The sequence below is a fragment of the Heterocephalus glaber genome, unplaced genomic scaffold, assembly GCF_053883595.1.
Source record: "Heterocephalus glaber isolate CG9 unplaced genomic scaffold, H.glaber_assembly_v1.0 deba00001504, whole genome shotgun sequence".
In the NCBI taxonomy this organism is placed as follows: Eukaryota; Metazoa; Chordata; class Mammalia; order Rodentia; family Bathyergidae; genus Heterocephalus; species Heterocephalus glaber.
Window position 1 is genome coordinate 33,425,257 of NW_028258324.1, and position 14,206 is coordinate 33,439,462.

Consider the following 14,206-nt stretch of genomic DNA (forward strand, 5'->3'; position numbering starts at 1 on the left):
GCTTGGTAGGAATAGAGGGCCTGGTGGGAATGGAAAATGAGACATTTTTGGAGATCTGAACAAAGAAAATTTAGTGACCTACTTCTTCCTCTCCATTCCCCAACCCTGGGGAGCATTAAGAAAAAACTGTACTCTACCTTAAATATGGAAAAATATTCAGTCTCCACCCAGTCCTCCACCTTGCGCAAGATACTGTCCCACTCAGACTGCAGGTCCATCCACCCCGCCTGCAGAGAAGCTGCATCAGTTTCTGAGGGCTGCTGCAACCAAGCACCACAAATTGGGACACTTAAACAACAGAAGTTTATTCTTGTACAGTTCTGGAGGCCAGAAGTCACAAATCAAGGTGTGGGCATGGCCATGCTCCCTCTGAGATGCTACATAAAGTCTTCCCTTGCCCTCCCTTGCTTCCAGTGGTGACCAGCAATCCTTAGCTATCCTCATTATTCCTCGGCTTGCAGCTGCAGCACCTCACCCTCTGCCTCTGTTCCAGCACAGCATTCTGCTCCTTTGTGTCTATGTCTCTTCTTGTAAGAACACCAGTCATATTGGACTTGGGGCCCACTCTGTTCCAAAATGATGTTATCTTAACATAATGAGTTACATCCGCATGGCCTTATTTACAATTAAGCTCACATTCTTAGGTACTGGGGGTTAGTACTCTTGTAGTGGGGATTAGTACTTCTTGGAGAGAGGCACAATTCAATCTTAAATAAAAACTTTGGAGATAAGCCCACTAACAGTGCAGGGAGCTGTGAAGTGAGGTGCAGGCTACCTGAGGAACAAGAGGAGGCATCTACTTCCTGTGTACAGTGGCTCTTTTCCCCCTCAATACCCAGCAAACATTTAATCATCACTCTTCATAATTACAGAACCGATTACCCATATCTTCTGTGGAAAATAGACTAACATGGATATTTCACAAGCTGCCTTTCAGTCTTGCAAATAGGCTCGAGCTATCACCATAGTACTGAATGTTTACATCAGTTCACAGTGGCCACAGAAGACTGGTGAAAAGATAAACTATATCATCCTAGCACTGAGCCCCTAAAGCTATTTAAACTACCACACAAGGACTTCTTATCCTGGTGCTACAACTTGCTAGCTGCTTTATCCAGAGCAAGTTACTTCACTTTTCTGATTCTCAATCTCCTTACCTAAAAAATGCAAAACATAACTGTTCATGAAGTGTTGTGCTAACAAAATGAGTAAGGTGTTCAAAACCTATTGAAGACTGTGCTATGTCACTGTATAACACTCACATTACCATTCTCGATCCGCTCCAAAGAGGCACTCAACCCCCATGAGAGTCAGTGATAATTTACCTGGCTGCTGCCTACCCTTCCTAGGTGAATACAAATGTTAACGTGCACACTACATAGGCCAAACATTTTGCAGAAAGCCTAACTTTGGAGAAATAAGTGTGTGGTGGTGTTTGGATAGAATATGAATCTTTGGCAGCCCTAACTGCTCTGAATGATGGAAAAGCTTCATTTGTTTTTAATAATACTCCATCCAGCTTTTTACTGAAGGTGGAAAGTGTTTGTGAAAGGAGATCTGGGTCTCCTGTGGCAAAGTGCTATTATAACAGGTATCAAGAGGTTGATGGATTAGCCCAGAAACTTCATCAGCCCTTTTGAGGTGTGTAATCTCCAGGTGCATATATCTGTTCCATTACCATGCCTCAAATTACTCTTCAGGGAATTATCTTCAGTAGGATGGGGTTGCTGACATTTGCAACAAATTTTTCTTGTTGTAACCAAGTTGTCAGAACTGTCACTGTCATTCCCCATTGGTTATCATTAATCACGCTGAGCCTCTCAAGGCATCGATTCCACTGCTGATAGAATTATAAATGTTTTATTTGAAATAATCCCAAAGTTTGGTCTTAACCTTTGAATCTCAAATGATTTTTCTTTAGACTAGTTCAATTGAATTACATACCTAGAGAAACTAAATTACACTGAGCTCTGCCTCCCGATTAAATTACATGCCTGTGGTTCTCAAGACATATTTTTATTCCATGGTCATAACACTGCAACTGCATTTCTGCCCTTGGGTGTGGTCTTGAGAAGGTAACAAGCTTGTTGACAAGATTTTCACATTTAATTTTCTTATAGGTAAAGTGGTAGAACCATGAGTTAAAGATTTTAGAACTATTTTCTTAAAATGACATTTTTTTTTAATAAGACACTCAAAGAAAATATTTATTGACTTTCAGACTTCACCTCATCACTCATATCTCTATGTGGTCAGTTCTTGCCTGTGACTGTGGTGCTTGGAGAGGAAAATAACTCCGAGCAACAAGAGTCTGTGGTCCTTGGCAGAGAGGACTTTCTCCCAGGACAAGTTCACAGGCTGTCAACATTACGCCAGACACTAAATAAGTGCTAATTAGTGGTTTCTCATGTGATCTGCTGAAGCAATGTATCCTTTCAGTCCTTTCACTTATATTTTCCTGTACATTTCTGACCCTTCAAACCAACCTACCCTCAGTTGCCCTTTGCATCACCACTCAGGGCTTGCTGCCACTGCCACCCTCCTCCTCCTGCAGCTCCAGGTAGAGATGCTTCTCTTCATCCCCTTCCTCTGGGGTCTGATTTTAAGTCAGTGCTCACTGGCTTCCCTTTACCTTTACATTTCAGTGACATGAATAGGTTCTTTAAAATGTGAGGTACAATAACAAATTCTTTCTGGTGCTATAGTGATAATGTGATTCAGCCCAATAACTTGCAGCATGTTTACTAATTCTGTGTTTGTCTGACATGCAGGAGATCCAGCCTCGTCATAACAACTAAGCTCTACTGGGGTGGAAAGTAAGTTAAATACCTTTTATTTTCCCTGCTGGATAAGAAACAACCCATAATTCAGGCTTTGATCCATTATAGCAACTATTTTACATCTAACTTATACTAAAATTAATTGACTTAGAGAAGTGAATTTATTTTTCTTATGCTAAGGAAACAGCAATTAGCCCAGGATTGAATTTTAGCAAGATACTCCAAAAAAGTTTGTGTGAGGCTACTTGTTACTAAGTGATTTGTGTAGATTTTTTAAATATCAGTGTCAAATTTAGAATGATTTCCAAAATAGAGTTCAAATTTCAGGAAAAGAAAATAAGCAAAAAGCATCACAGAAGAAAAGCTACTCAAATCTGCCAAACCCCAGAGACTTCTGCAGAACACAAAGATAAAAATATCTTGTCTGACTCCATTAAGTCTCTGATCATTTCTGCAAAGGGCTCTCAAAGTGCTGATCCAAAGAATTATCTCATTGGAGAATAACAGGAAGCTATACCTGTATCACTCACTGTCAGGCCATTGAAAGAGAGGTCCTTTCTCTGCTGTGGAACGCAGAACATATTTCACAAGCTGAGTTAGTTTCTGATGGGCCTGTCTGCCAATGTTTGAACTGGTACGTACTTTATTCAACAAGAACCAGAAGGCTGGACTTTTTGACAAACATGTAAGAAAACTGCAAGCTATTCTATACACCAGAGCAATGATTGGCACTATGCTTTGCATGGAAATCTCAAAAAATGCTACAGTCTTAACAAAAATGGAACTAAACAAGCACATCTTATTACTTCCCTATAATTGATAGGAAATAGTATACAAAAAAGAAGCAGAAGCCTTTCTTTAGAAACCTTCTGATTACAATGTATATGTGCACACACACATACACACACACTTAATTTTATAGTTTTTCTTGAGGCTGTTAGTGATGATATGAAGACAGAAAGATGGAATTTAGATTTTTATTCCCTAGTGTAAAAAATAAAGCAACCGGGCTGGGGATTTAGCTCAGTGGTGCTGCTGCCTGCTTCACAAGCGCAAGGACCTGAGTTCGATCCCCAGAACCAAAAAATAAATAAATAAGGCAACATAAGGATTTTCATTGTCTGTCCTCTGACTCACTGTGCCATTGCTTGTTACTTTTGCAGCAGTGCACAAAACCATGCCCACAGCATATGAATAAACAGGAAATGAACCAAGCTGCAAGTAGAGTGCTACATGCAATATTATCTAACATATTTATGAAAATACAGAATATGGACATATTCACAAAAGTGAATAGTAAACTGCTATATTTTAAATAGAGGCTGCTAAAAGTATTGATGCTGAAGAAACATTTCATCTGTACTTTAAAATTCAACAGGACAGGGGATTTAGCTCAGTGATTCCGCCGCCTGCCTCCAAGTGCAAGGTCCCGAGTTTGATCCCCAGTATGAAAAAAAATAAAAATTAAAAATAAAATAAAATTCAACAATTCCAATTGTTCAGAGTTTGGCATGTGTCAGGGAGGCCAAAACTAACTAAAGGTTTGTCTTCTTAGAGTACTAATTTAAGAAAAACTTGGTTCATCACATTTTAGGGGAAAATAGTTGCTAAATTTCTTTGGGAGTCAAAGGCACTTTCAAATTTGCTTCCTTTGTCAGATAAATTAATGATCTCAGCAGGCTGGTCATCTTTAGTAAACTCACAAACTTATGTAACACTTTTTTCTTCTTTACACTGGGTAAGAACAAGGTGAGGTGGTTTAGGACTGTGTCAAATTATTTACAGAGAGGGAGCATGTGGGTGAGTTTTTAACCTGAACCTAGAGCTGAGTGATATTAGTGCTATGGTGACTGTCATGCTTAATTCATCTCATGGGTCCCTAAAGAAAAGGGGATTGCTCAGTATGTTGCCCATTCACTTTCTCTCCTCAGCATCCAGTGGTATGGAGTTTGCCTAAAACAGGCTATTAAATGAGCAATTCAGATTAAGTAAGAATGACTATTATTCTGCATTTTGAGACAAGATTTTTTGAAATGCACACCTCCGCTCAGAGTCATTTATCTCCCTTTCCTTACAGAGCTGAAACAGAAAGAGGGTTGTCAAGAAAGCATATTATTGAAGGTGGGTACTGCTGCTTCAATCTTATTTTCATTTGTGGGCTCCTGAGTATCAATTAAATAGTAGGTCCAAACTACATTGAAAGTGGGGAAAATTCTATATGAAAATAACTGCAGTCGAGCAAGATTCTTCCTCAGGTTAAATGTGACGAGCACAAAAATATAGGGAGAATGGGACCACAAAAGGCAAAAGTCAGCTGTCTAAACTCTTCTCCTGTACAGCTTCTACTATTGAAATAAAGTACTCCTATAAGACTTCCCCCATCCCCAGTACTGGAGATTGAATTTAGGGCCTCCACACTAAGCTGCATGCCCAGCCGTTTCTCTTTCTTTTTCTTTCTTTCTTTTTTGAGACAAAGTCTCTCTTAATCACTAAATTGCTCAGGCTGGCCTAAAACTTGCTACCCTCTTACCTCTGCCTTCCAGAGTACTGGGATTACAGCTGTGTGCCAGCTCCAGAAAACTTTTTGAAAGAGAAAACTTTTTGAAAACTTACTGAGATGTAATACACATACCATAAAAATTTACCCACTGAAAGATAAATTGGTCCTGAGTGTAATTACAGAGTTGTGCAATAATCATCATGACCTAATGTTAAGACATTTTCATTAACCCCAAAAGAAACTGTGTACCCATTAGAAGTCATTTCTTAACACTTACCCTCTCCCAAAGCCCCAAGCAACCACTAATTTAATTTTTCTCTCTATCGATATTTGACAGTTTGGACATTTCATACAAATGAGAACATGCAATCTACAATATGTTGTAACTGATTTCTTTCACTTTGAATAATATTCATCCATGTCACAGCATGCAACAGTACTTCATTTTTTGCCAACTATCATTTTACTGTATGGAGATACCACATTTTGTTTATCCATTTATCAATTAATATACCTTTGGATTGTTTTCACTTTGGGACTATTATGAATAATGCTGCTGTAAACATTTGTGTACAAGCTTTTGTGTGGGCACATGTTAAGACTACCAGTTTTTTAAAAGAGCATAAATATATGCATAAGGAAAAAACTAGAAAATTACTACTGGGTAATTGATTCATGGCACCATTGCTTTTGCAAATTACTAAAAGTTTTGTATAATTGAAATAAAACAGGCTGTAAGGACTATTATATAATAAGGTAGTACTATTCTACTTCATTGTGAAGATTGTGAGAGTTTTAAGTAATTTTATTTATTTCTTCTTTATCTATATAATTTAAAAATTTATACTTTCACCTTTTGCAATAAATAAAAATTTTAAAGGGCCTGCCATATGTTTCCAATATCTTTGTACTAGTTTATGAAATATATCATGAAAAATACCAGATAGTACAATTTAATGTTCATAATTAATCAAGACAGATGATTATCTCCTTCTTTAGTAATAATTTTATGAAACACCATCACTATCAAAAGCAGAATGTACTTTTAATCCCAAAACTTTAAAAAATAAAAATAAAAGGCCAGGGATGTAGCTCAGTGGCACCATGCCTGCCTTGCAAGCACAAGGTCCTGAGTGCGACCCCCAGTACCAAAATAAATAAATAAATAAAAAGTAAAGTAAAGTAGTAAAATCCTGTCTATGCTCATTTTATCTTATCTTACAATTTGACGATCTGGTGTACATCCTTCCCAACATTTTCCTAAATTACACTGACATCTCCCTATCCACCTATCTGTACATTCACTTACATTTAAAAATAATAAAATATACATGTTAAAACAGTAGAAGCAGGTTACAAATATCACCTGAACCTGGCTTTTCCTCAATTCAAATATATTTTGTACACACAATTTATAAGTTATTTCCAGTTTTTATTGTGGCATAGAATTATATAAGTGACCATTTTTAAATTAATGGGATAGATTGTAGAGGGGGCACTATTAGGTCAAAGAATAAGGCATATTTTAACCCTAAAATTGCTTTCTAAAAAATGTACCAATCTGCTAGATGAGTAGGTTTTATTTATTTACTGATTAGTGAACTTATTTGTCAGTGAGTTAAGCTTCTTCTGTAACTTTGTACTTCCTTTTCTGAGAATCAGCTGTTTGTATTCTTAAGCTGCTTTTCTTTTGAGTTATTTATCCTGGTCTTAATTAATTTTCAGGAGCTCCCTATATACTAGTGATGTTCACTCTTGGTTTTACATGTTGCAAACATTTCCTCCCTGGTTGTCCTATTATTGTGAGCTTTTTCTCTCCATGAACCTAATCTAAAAGATAATGCTTAATTTGAGGATATTCAAATTTGAATGTTCAAATTGGAAGATAGAGATCTTTATTGACTTATAAACATGATTACTTTGAAATATTTTAGACTAGCAGTAGAAAAAAGACAGTTCCAACATTCAATCATTTAATTTAAAATAGAGACCTTTTAAGCCAAATCTCAGAATACACATACACACACACACGCACACACACACACACACACACCTTTAACTATATCATTCTATTGTTTCCAAAGTCTTTATATGAGTTTAGTATTTCTCACTGATTTTTTGCGGGGGAGTGTATAGGGATCAAACTTGGGACCTTGTGCTTGCGAGGCAGGTGGTGTCACCACTGAGCTAAATCCCTAGCCCCTGATTTTTATTATATTTGTAGGCATATGGGCTTTGAAATCAGACAGGTCTTTGTTCAAGTTCTAACTCTGTCATTTATGAGCTGTGTGATGTTGTACAAGTTAATTGATCTCACTAAGACTGTCTTCTTGACTATAAAATAGACTACAAATATTCCTATCTCATGTGATTACTACATGGAGATTAAAATTACTTAATTCATATGGAGCAATGTGTATGGTACATAATAATACATAATTAATGTCATTTTTGTCATTAGCATTACCATTGTTCTTAGAGGTACAACTGATAGGATAAGGACACTCTACTAAATAGGTGGCATTCTGAGCTGCCATAATGAATGACTGCTTCCTACCCCTAGAGAAAGCTACCAAATTCCTCTCTCAAACAAAAGCCCTTCTCAGGCCTGAGAATGGAGGAATTTTGCCACTATCCTCTCCATCAAATTTCCATTGCTTTCACATTTACCAGTGTGTGTGCATAATTTTTAGAATTCCCCCCCCCCAAATCAGTTTTCTTTAGGCCTCATGTAACTTAATAGAAATACCTTAAATTTCTTCTTCGTTTAAGTCAGTAATTCTCTTGGTATCTAATCTCTGAGGATAGATAAACCAATTCAGCTAAAATTCAAACTACCCCTGAAAAAATTCAAACTTTTCCAACTGAGTTCACTTATTATGTTGTTATTATTTAGTGTTATTTTCAAGTTCATAGATTCACTCAAAGACAAAGGCTTGTGAGCATAAGAGAATCATCTCCAAAGGAGGCAGGCTGAAATTAGATAAGCGAATTTTGCAGAAAAGCAGAGACATGAGATTTCTGAGCTCAAACTAAAGTTTGATAAGGTTTACAAATAATTATCCTTGGATTTCACTGGTTCTTTTCCTATGATGATGGTGACCTTATTCAACATTGGAGATTCATGTGCACATTAAATTTCAGAAGCACTGGTAAGAGATAAGACAAAGTCCAATTCATGTAGAACTCAGGCTACCTGTGTGCTGGGTGACCTTGCACATCTGAGTTAGTTTACAGAGGATAAAATAAACTTGATTTGTGCATAATTTAATTTGAAAGCATTCATATGAATGGTCTTTTCTTTGATCCCAAAGCCCTCGATTTACATATAGTTAGTATAATGTTATGTTTAGATTTGCAAGGAAGGAGAAGAAATTTTATTAGTGTGTTTATTTAAAAACCCCAAGGTTTTTTTAGGCTCTAAAATTCTTATTTATTGATTCAGTCATTTTACAAACATTCCATTAAGTCCCAATTTGTGCCAGCATTAGAATTTGGCAGATCAAATTCCTTTAGTGCTTAATATAAAGGAAAAGAAACAGTTTGAGAGAAACTAGAGACATCTCTAGCTAAATGGATGCACATTGAGGCCATACTCTTAAGTGAAATAAATAGGACACAAATGTGTAAACACCAAATAGTTTCTCTGGTGTGAGAAACTGAAAGTGTAAATAAGGATTAAAATATATAATTTATATTGTGAAATAGAAAGAAAAGGTCTAAAGGAGTAGGGGAAGTGGGAGGGGTAGGGGAAAGGAAAGAAGGGAAAAGAAAAAATATGAGAAAAGGAAAAAATGGAAACAAAGTCTTTGTGAATAGGGAGGGGTGGAGGGGTTAAAGGGAGGGCAGGGGTATGGGGAAAAAATAAGAACCAAGATTCATTATGTAAAGGTACAAGATCCCAGTAATGAATGTAACTATATTGTGTACCTAAAATTTACCAATAAACTTAATGGAAAAACAAAGAAACGGTTTGATAAATCACATTGCAAAAATAAGTAGATTGTTTGTGTGCTTTTACAGGCTAAGCCATGTCTAAGTCTACATTTGCCCACATGAAGACAACAGTTTTGTAGTGTGATTCAAAAAAAAAAAACTATCATTGTAGGAGCAGGAGAGAAGATAAACTGAGAACCCTCAGCTTGAAACTTTTTAGTGAATGTCAAATGTCAAATCCTATACTGAATTTTAAAAGAAAAGATAATTGATTTCTTAATTAAAGAATAAATTTCTGAACAAAAGGATCCATTGCAGGATTCCTTTCCACTGTACGATGTCCATGGACACTTACATACACCCAGGATTACCATGTTTCATAACAGTCTCACATGTAACTCTAATACAGCACAGTCTTTAAAAATAAGAAGTAAAAGTGTCTTCAATTATGACTAAAAGGGGGGGGATTTAGCTCAGTGGTTCTGGCGCCTGCCTCGCAAGCCCAAGGTCCTGAGTTCGATCCCTGGTACCAAAAAAACCCCAAACAATTATGACTGAAAGGTCTACTGAAATGAAATTGGAAATTAAATAGGGAAATAGTGTACATTATTTATTGCACTATTTTTAAAGCTAGATAGGAAAGCAAGCATGTGGTAAATGTAAAAGGTGATGGCATGACATATTGAAGTAGAACCCTTGTAGAATTGCCAAACTACAGGCCAGGGATTTAACTCAGTGGTTCCACTGCCTGCCTCGCAAGCACAGGGTCTCAAGTTCAATCCCTGGTACAAAAAAAAAAAAAAATCAAATATGAATTGCCAAACTACAAATGTCCTTGTTTCTACACAGGTAAACCTACACCACTGAATAGCCGAAATAGCTCTAACCATGCAAAATCGGAAATAAGCATATTATTTAAAGTCTGAAATAAGTATAGAAATTAGTTTAGGAACCTGTGAGACAGGCTTAAGTTGAATTAAAGTTCATCTTCTAAACAATACGATCCCTGTTAAAATTCAGAACTTCAAAAGAAAAAATGTATTTAGGGGCTATTTTTTATTATGGTCACTTGAAAGCTATTTCTTTACATAATTTATGATCCTGTGCACTTTTGAGGAATTGCCATTTCAGTTTGAGATATCTCTGCAAGGGCAGGGAGCCTTTCTCCTGCACCTCCTGAACTCACCTCCCACAGACATTGGGTTAGTGCCAAGGACAGTCTAAAGTCAAAAGTGCCTTCTGTGAGTGCATTCCACGGATTGTGATTAGCAGCCCACCTGCCCTCTGGAGCCAAGGTTAATGCATTTTTGTATATCCTCTTAACCTTAAAACAATACCTGGGCCCAAGCCAGTGTTCAAGAAAACATTAGCTAAATGGTGGTAGAACATGGCTACTTGTTTATTAGAGCAAAATCCTAAATGGCTCTTAAGGAGACATTCCTTGAGCACATCTTTTTATTCCTATAATTTTCCTACTTCCACATGATTAAATGGGAAATCCAAATAGGAAAAAGCACGACTCCCTTTTCTTTTTTTTTTTTTTTTTTGGTACTGGGGATTGAACTCAGGACCTTGTGCTTGCAAGCTAAATCTCTGGCCCCATGGACTCCTTCATTTGATTTGCAGCCAGATGAAAGATCAAGGCAGAAAGATCCTCGCTCCATTTCATCCTTGGAAAGATTAGAAAACTGAGGCTCAGAAAATCTAAGTGACATCACAAGGTCGTTCACACCAGCTCGAATTAGTCCCCTCAATTAGTGCATCTCTCAAACTCTACGCCTCACCTCCTCACTCTGGCCCATCCAACTGCCAAGAGCTCCATAAGGGAGACATGAGCCATTCAGATTTAATCTGAATCTTAATCCTACAACCACCTGTGACGTTCTTTTCCCTAATTCCCCATTTAGTAACAGTCATGTCACTTCTCAAGCAAAACTCTAAGTCTCATCTTTGATTCTTCTGACATCCACACCCTGTATCCATAACACTAGACATGCTTTTTTATTTCTACTTACACAATTTGTCCTGAATTTGAACATACCTCACCAAATGAGTACAAATTTGATATGCTGCAGTCATTTCCTGGCTACTCTCTTTCCCTGCTTTCATTCTTGTCCCTATGGGTCCTTCTCAATAGGCAAAGCCATCAACTCAAAATGGAAATCTGCTCATATTATTTCTCCTGTTTAATCACCTCCTTTTAACTCACTATCATTCCCTGGTCTTTTGTCAATGTTTTAAAATCTTATATAGAATAAAATCCAAAGTTCATACCCTGGATTACAAAACTTTATGACTTAGATTTCAAAATGTGGCTAGCGTTTCCTCAGGGTACAATCTTATTCCTCTCCACTTCAGAGTCAGAGTTAGTGGGGGGCCTCTGGTCTGGTGTGGCACATACTTCCTCATGAATACACTTGAATCTTTGCACAAATATATATATATATATGTACATATATATGAATATATATTCATGTATACATTCATATATATATATATGGACCTTTGTATGAAGTCTATGTCATTGTTTGTGGGTAGACATTATGACCTTCAACAATGAACTTAAACCAATAGTTGTCCTCAATATGCACCACTGACTCTTTCTGACATTGTGTCTTTGTTTCTTTATATTCTAGAGTATGGCATAGTTTCAAATCTAACTGGGACTCAATACATGCTTGTGGCATGAAAAATAAATGATTCAGGTCATGCCTAATCTGCATAACACTTGATCATACAGCATTATACTATAATGGTGCCAAGTTACTCAGTCTCTTCTAGTTGCTCTCAGCCCACACTGAGCTGTTTGGAAGAGTCACAGGGTAGGAGTGGGACAAGGTTGAGGGCTGGGGAGTCAGACATTCTTAGAAAGGAAGACACTTGTTTCTAGTGCCAGACATGGGTCAGAACTTAAATATCTCTCCATAACCCAAGGGGTCCAAGGAAAGTTTGGCCATTTAGTCTTTGGCTCTCTTCCTCTGAAACTTTTCAAACTTGAATATCACATTATAATTACCACAATACGTTTCTGTCAAATATCTTTCACATCACTCTCTGAAGCAGCAATTCTGAACGACAAAATTTTGTCACCCTTAATACAAATTAGAGAAATAAGTCACAAAGAGGTCAACGATCGCAAGCATGCTAGGGTGCAGAATGCCCTTTCAAACCTTCTGCTGCCCTGTTATCTGTTTGCTTGGTTATCCCTTACCTCCACACTGCATGTAAATTTCCCCATATATCATAGTACTTTTTAAGGTAAATTTAATTTCAAGCTGCCCCTTAAGATAGCTGGTGCTGACCCAACCCTGAGTCCCAGCAGATTTGGAAGAGCAGGCTATAGACCTCAGAACACTGTCTGCCCTAATCTGTTCATCAAAGCTTTTAACAAGTGCCACCATAGACAATCACTTCTCAATGAATGGAAATATTTCCGGAGCTATATTCAAGTACTCCATTTTCCTGTCAGAAAAGTAATTGTGGCTGTCCAATAAACCAGTTTGAAAACCAAATTTAAATGAACCAAATTTAAATTTATAACAGCCTCATTTAACAGGCAATTAATTTTATGCTTATAATAAAAAGAGAAAAATCTCCAGTCTTCCTGAGGAATTAAAAGGCTGATAAGGAAATGCTATGCTTCATGGAAATGAGATGAAATGATTCTTAAACACTGCCCTCCTTTTGGTTGCATAATATTATATATAATACATTCTATTTCAAGGAAGTATTAATTTTACTTAAATTAATTAATTTTTTCTGAATACTGAATTGTGGGCTGAAAACATAAGCTGTTAGTTCCAGGCTTTCTTTTTCTTTTTTTAAGTTCTCATTCTCTCCTTTATATTATTTCTTAAATCTTTATAGTATTTAGTGTTTTTGTTCCCCCCTCCCCCCAAAAAATAGAGAATAATAGAAATGGTAGCAAAGACCATCATTTTCCCAGTGCACATTTTAGCACTTCATAGTAGATGAGTTAGCTGTAGAGATGAATTTACTTCTAGGCTCTCTATTTTGTTCCATGAGTCTGTTAATGCTAATACAATGTCACTTTGATTACTGTAGTTTTTATAGTTTGTTTTGAAGTCAGTGTAATGCCTCTTGTTTTGTTCTTTTTGTTCAGCATTGCTTTTGGCTATCTTGGTTTCTTGTGGCTCCATATGAATCTTAGGATGTTTTTCTAGTCCTCTGAGTAATGTCATTGGTATATCACTTTGGGTGTTATGAACATTTTCAATCCATAAACATGGGACATTTTCTACATTTTTTGTTAGTTTTCAGTTTTATTTATCATTGTTTTATAACTTTAATTATAAATATCTTTTACTTCTTGGTTAAATGTATTCCTTTTGTTCTGTTTTGTTTGTAGCTATTGTAAACAGTAATGCTGCTTTCTTGATTTCTTTTTCAAACAGCTCAAAATTGGCATATAGAAATATTACTGATTTTTGTGATTTTGTACCCTGCAGCTTTGCTGAATTTATTTGTTCTAATAGGATCTTTTGGAGGATTCTTTGGGGTTTTCTATACATGATATCACAATTTGGTGGCAACTTGACTCCTATTTTCCAATTTGGATGCCTTTTATGTCTTTCTCTTGCCTGATTTTTCTAGCCAGGACTTCTAGTGTACTATTTGTGGGTTGAATAAAACTGGTGAAAGTGAACATCTTTGCCATATTCCCAATCTTAGAAAGCTTGCAGCTTTTCCACTTTCAGTATGATGCTAACTGTGGGGTTGTTATATATATGGCCTTTGTTATATTGAAGTACATTCTTTCTATATCTAATTTGTTCAGATATTTTTTATCATGGTCAGATGTTGAAATTTACTAAATGCTTTTCTGTGTCTATTGAGATGCTTTTTTTTGTTTGTTTGTTTTTGTACCGGGGATCGAACTCGGGTCTTTGTGCTTGCTCAGCAGGCGGCGCAACTGCTTAGCTAAATCCCCGGCCCAAGATGCTTTTTTTAATTTTTATTTTTATTTTCC

At 36.6% G+C, this 14,206-nt stretch overlaps 1 protein-coding gene across 4 annotated transcripts in view; it reads left to right on the forward strand.

Moving 5' to 3' along the window:
- Window positions 1–14,206, forward strand: part of Kcnab1 (potassium voltage-gated channel subfamily A regulatory beta subunit 1) — a 444,167-nt gene that overhangs the window by 362,676 nt on the left and 67,285 nt on the right. For all 4 annotated transcript variants that reach the window (XM_004834500.4, XM_004834501.4, XM_087186405.1 and 1 more), the window contains exons 6-7: window positions 2,772–2,816; window positions 4,858–4,901. In XM_004834500.4, coding sequence (XP_004834557.1) covers window positions 2,772–2,816; window positions 4,858–4,901 — 89 coding nt within the window. The remainder of the gene's footprint in view (window positions 1–2,771; window positions 2,817–4,857; window positions 4,902–14,206) is intronic.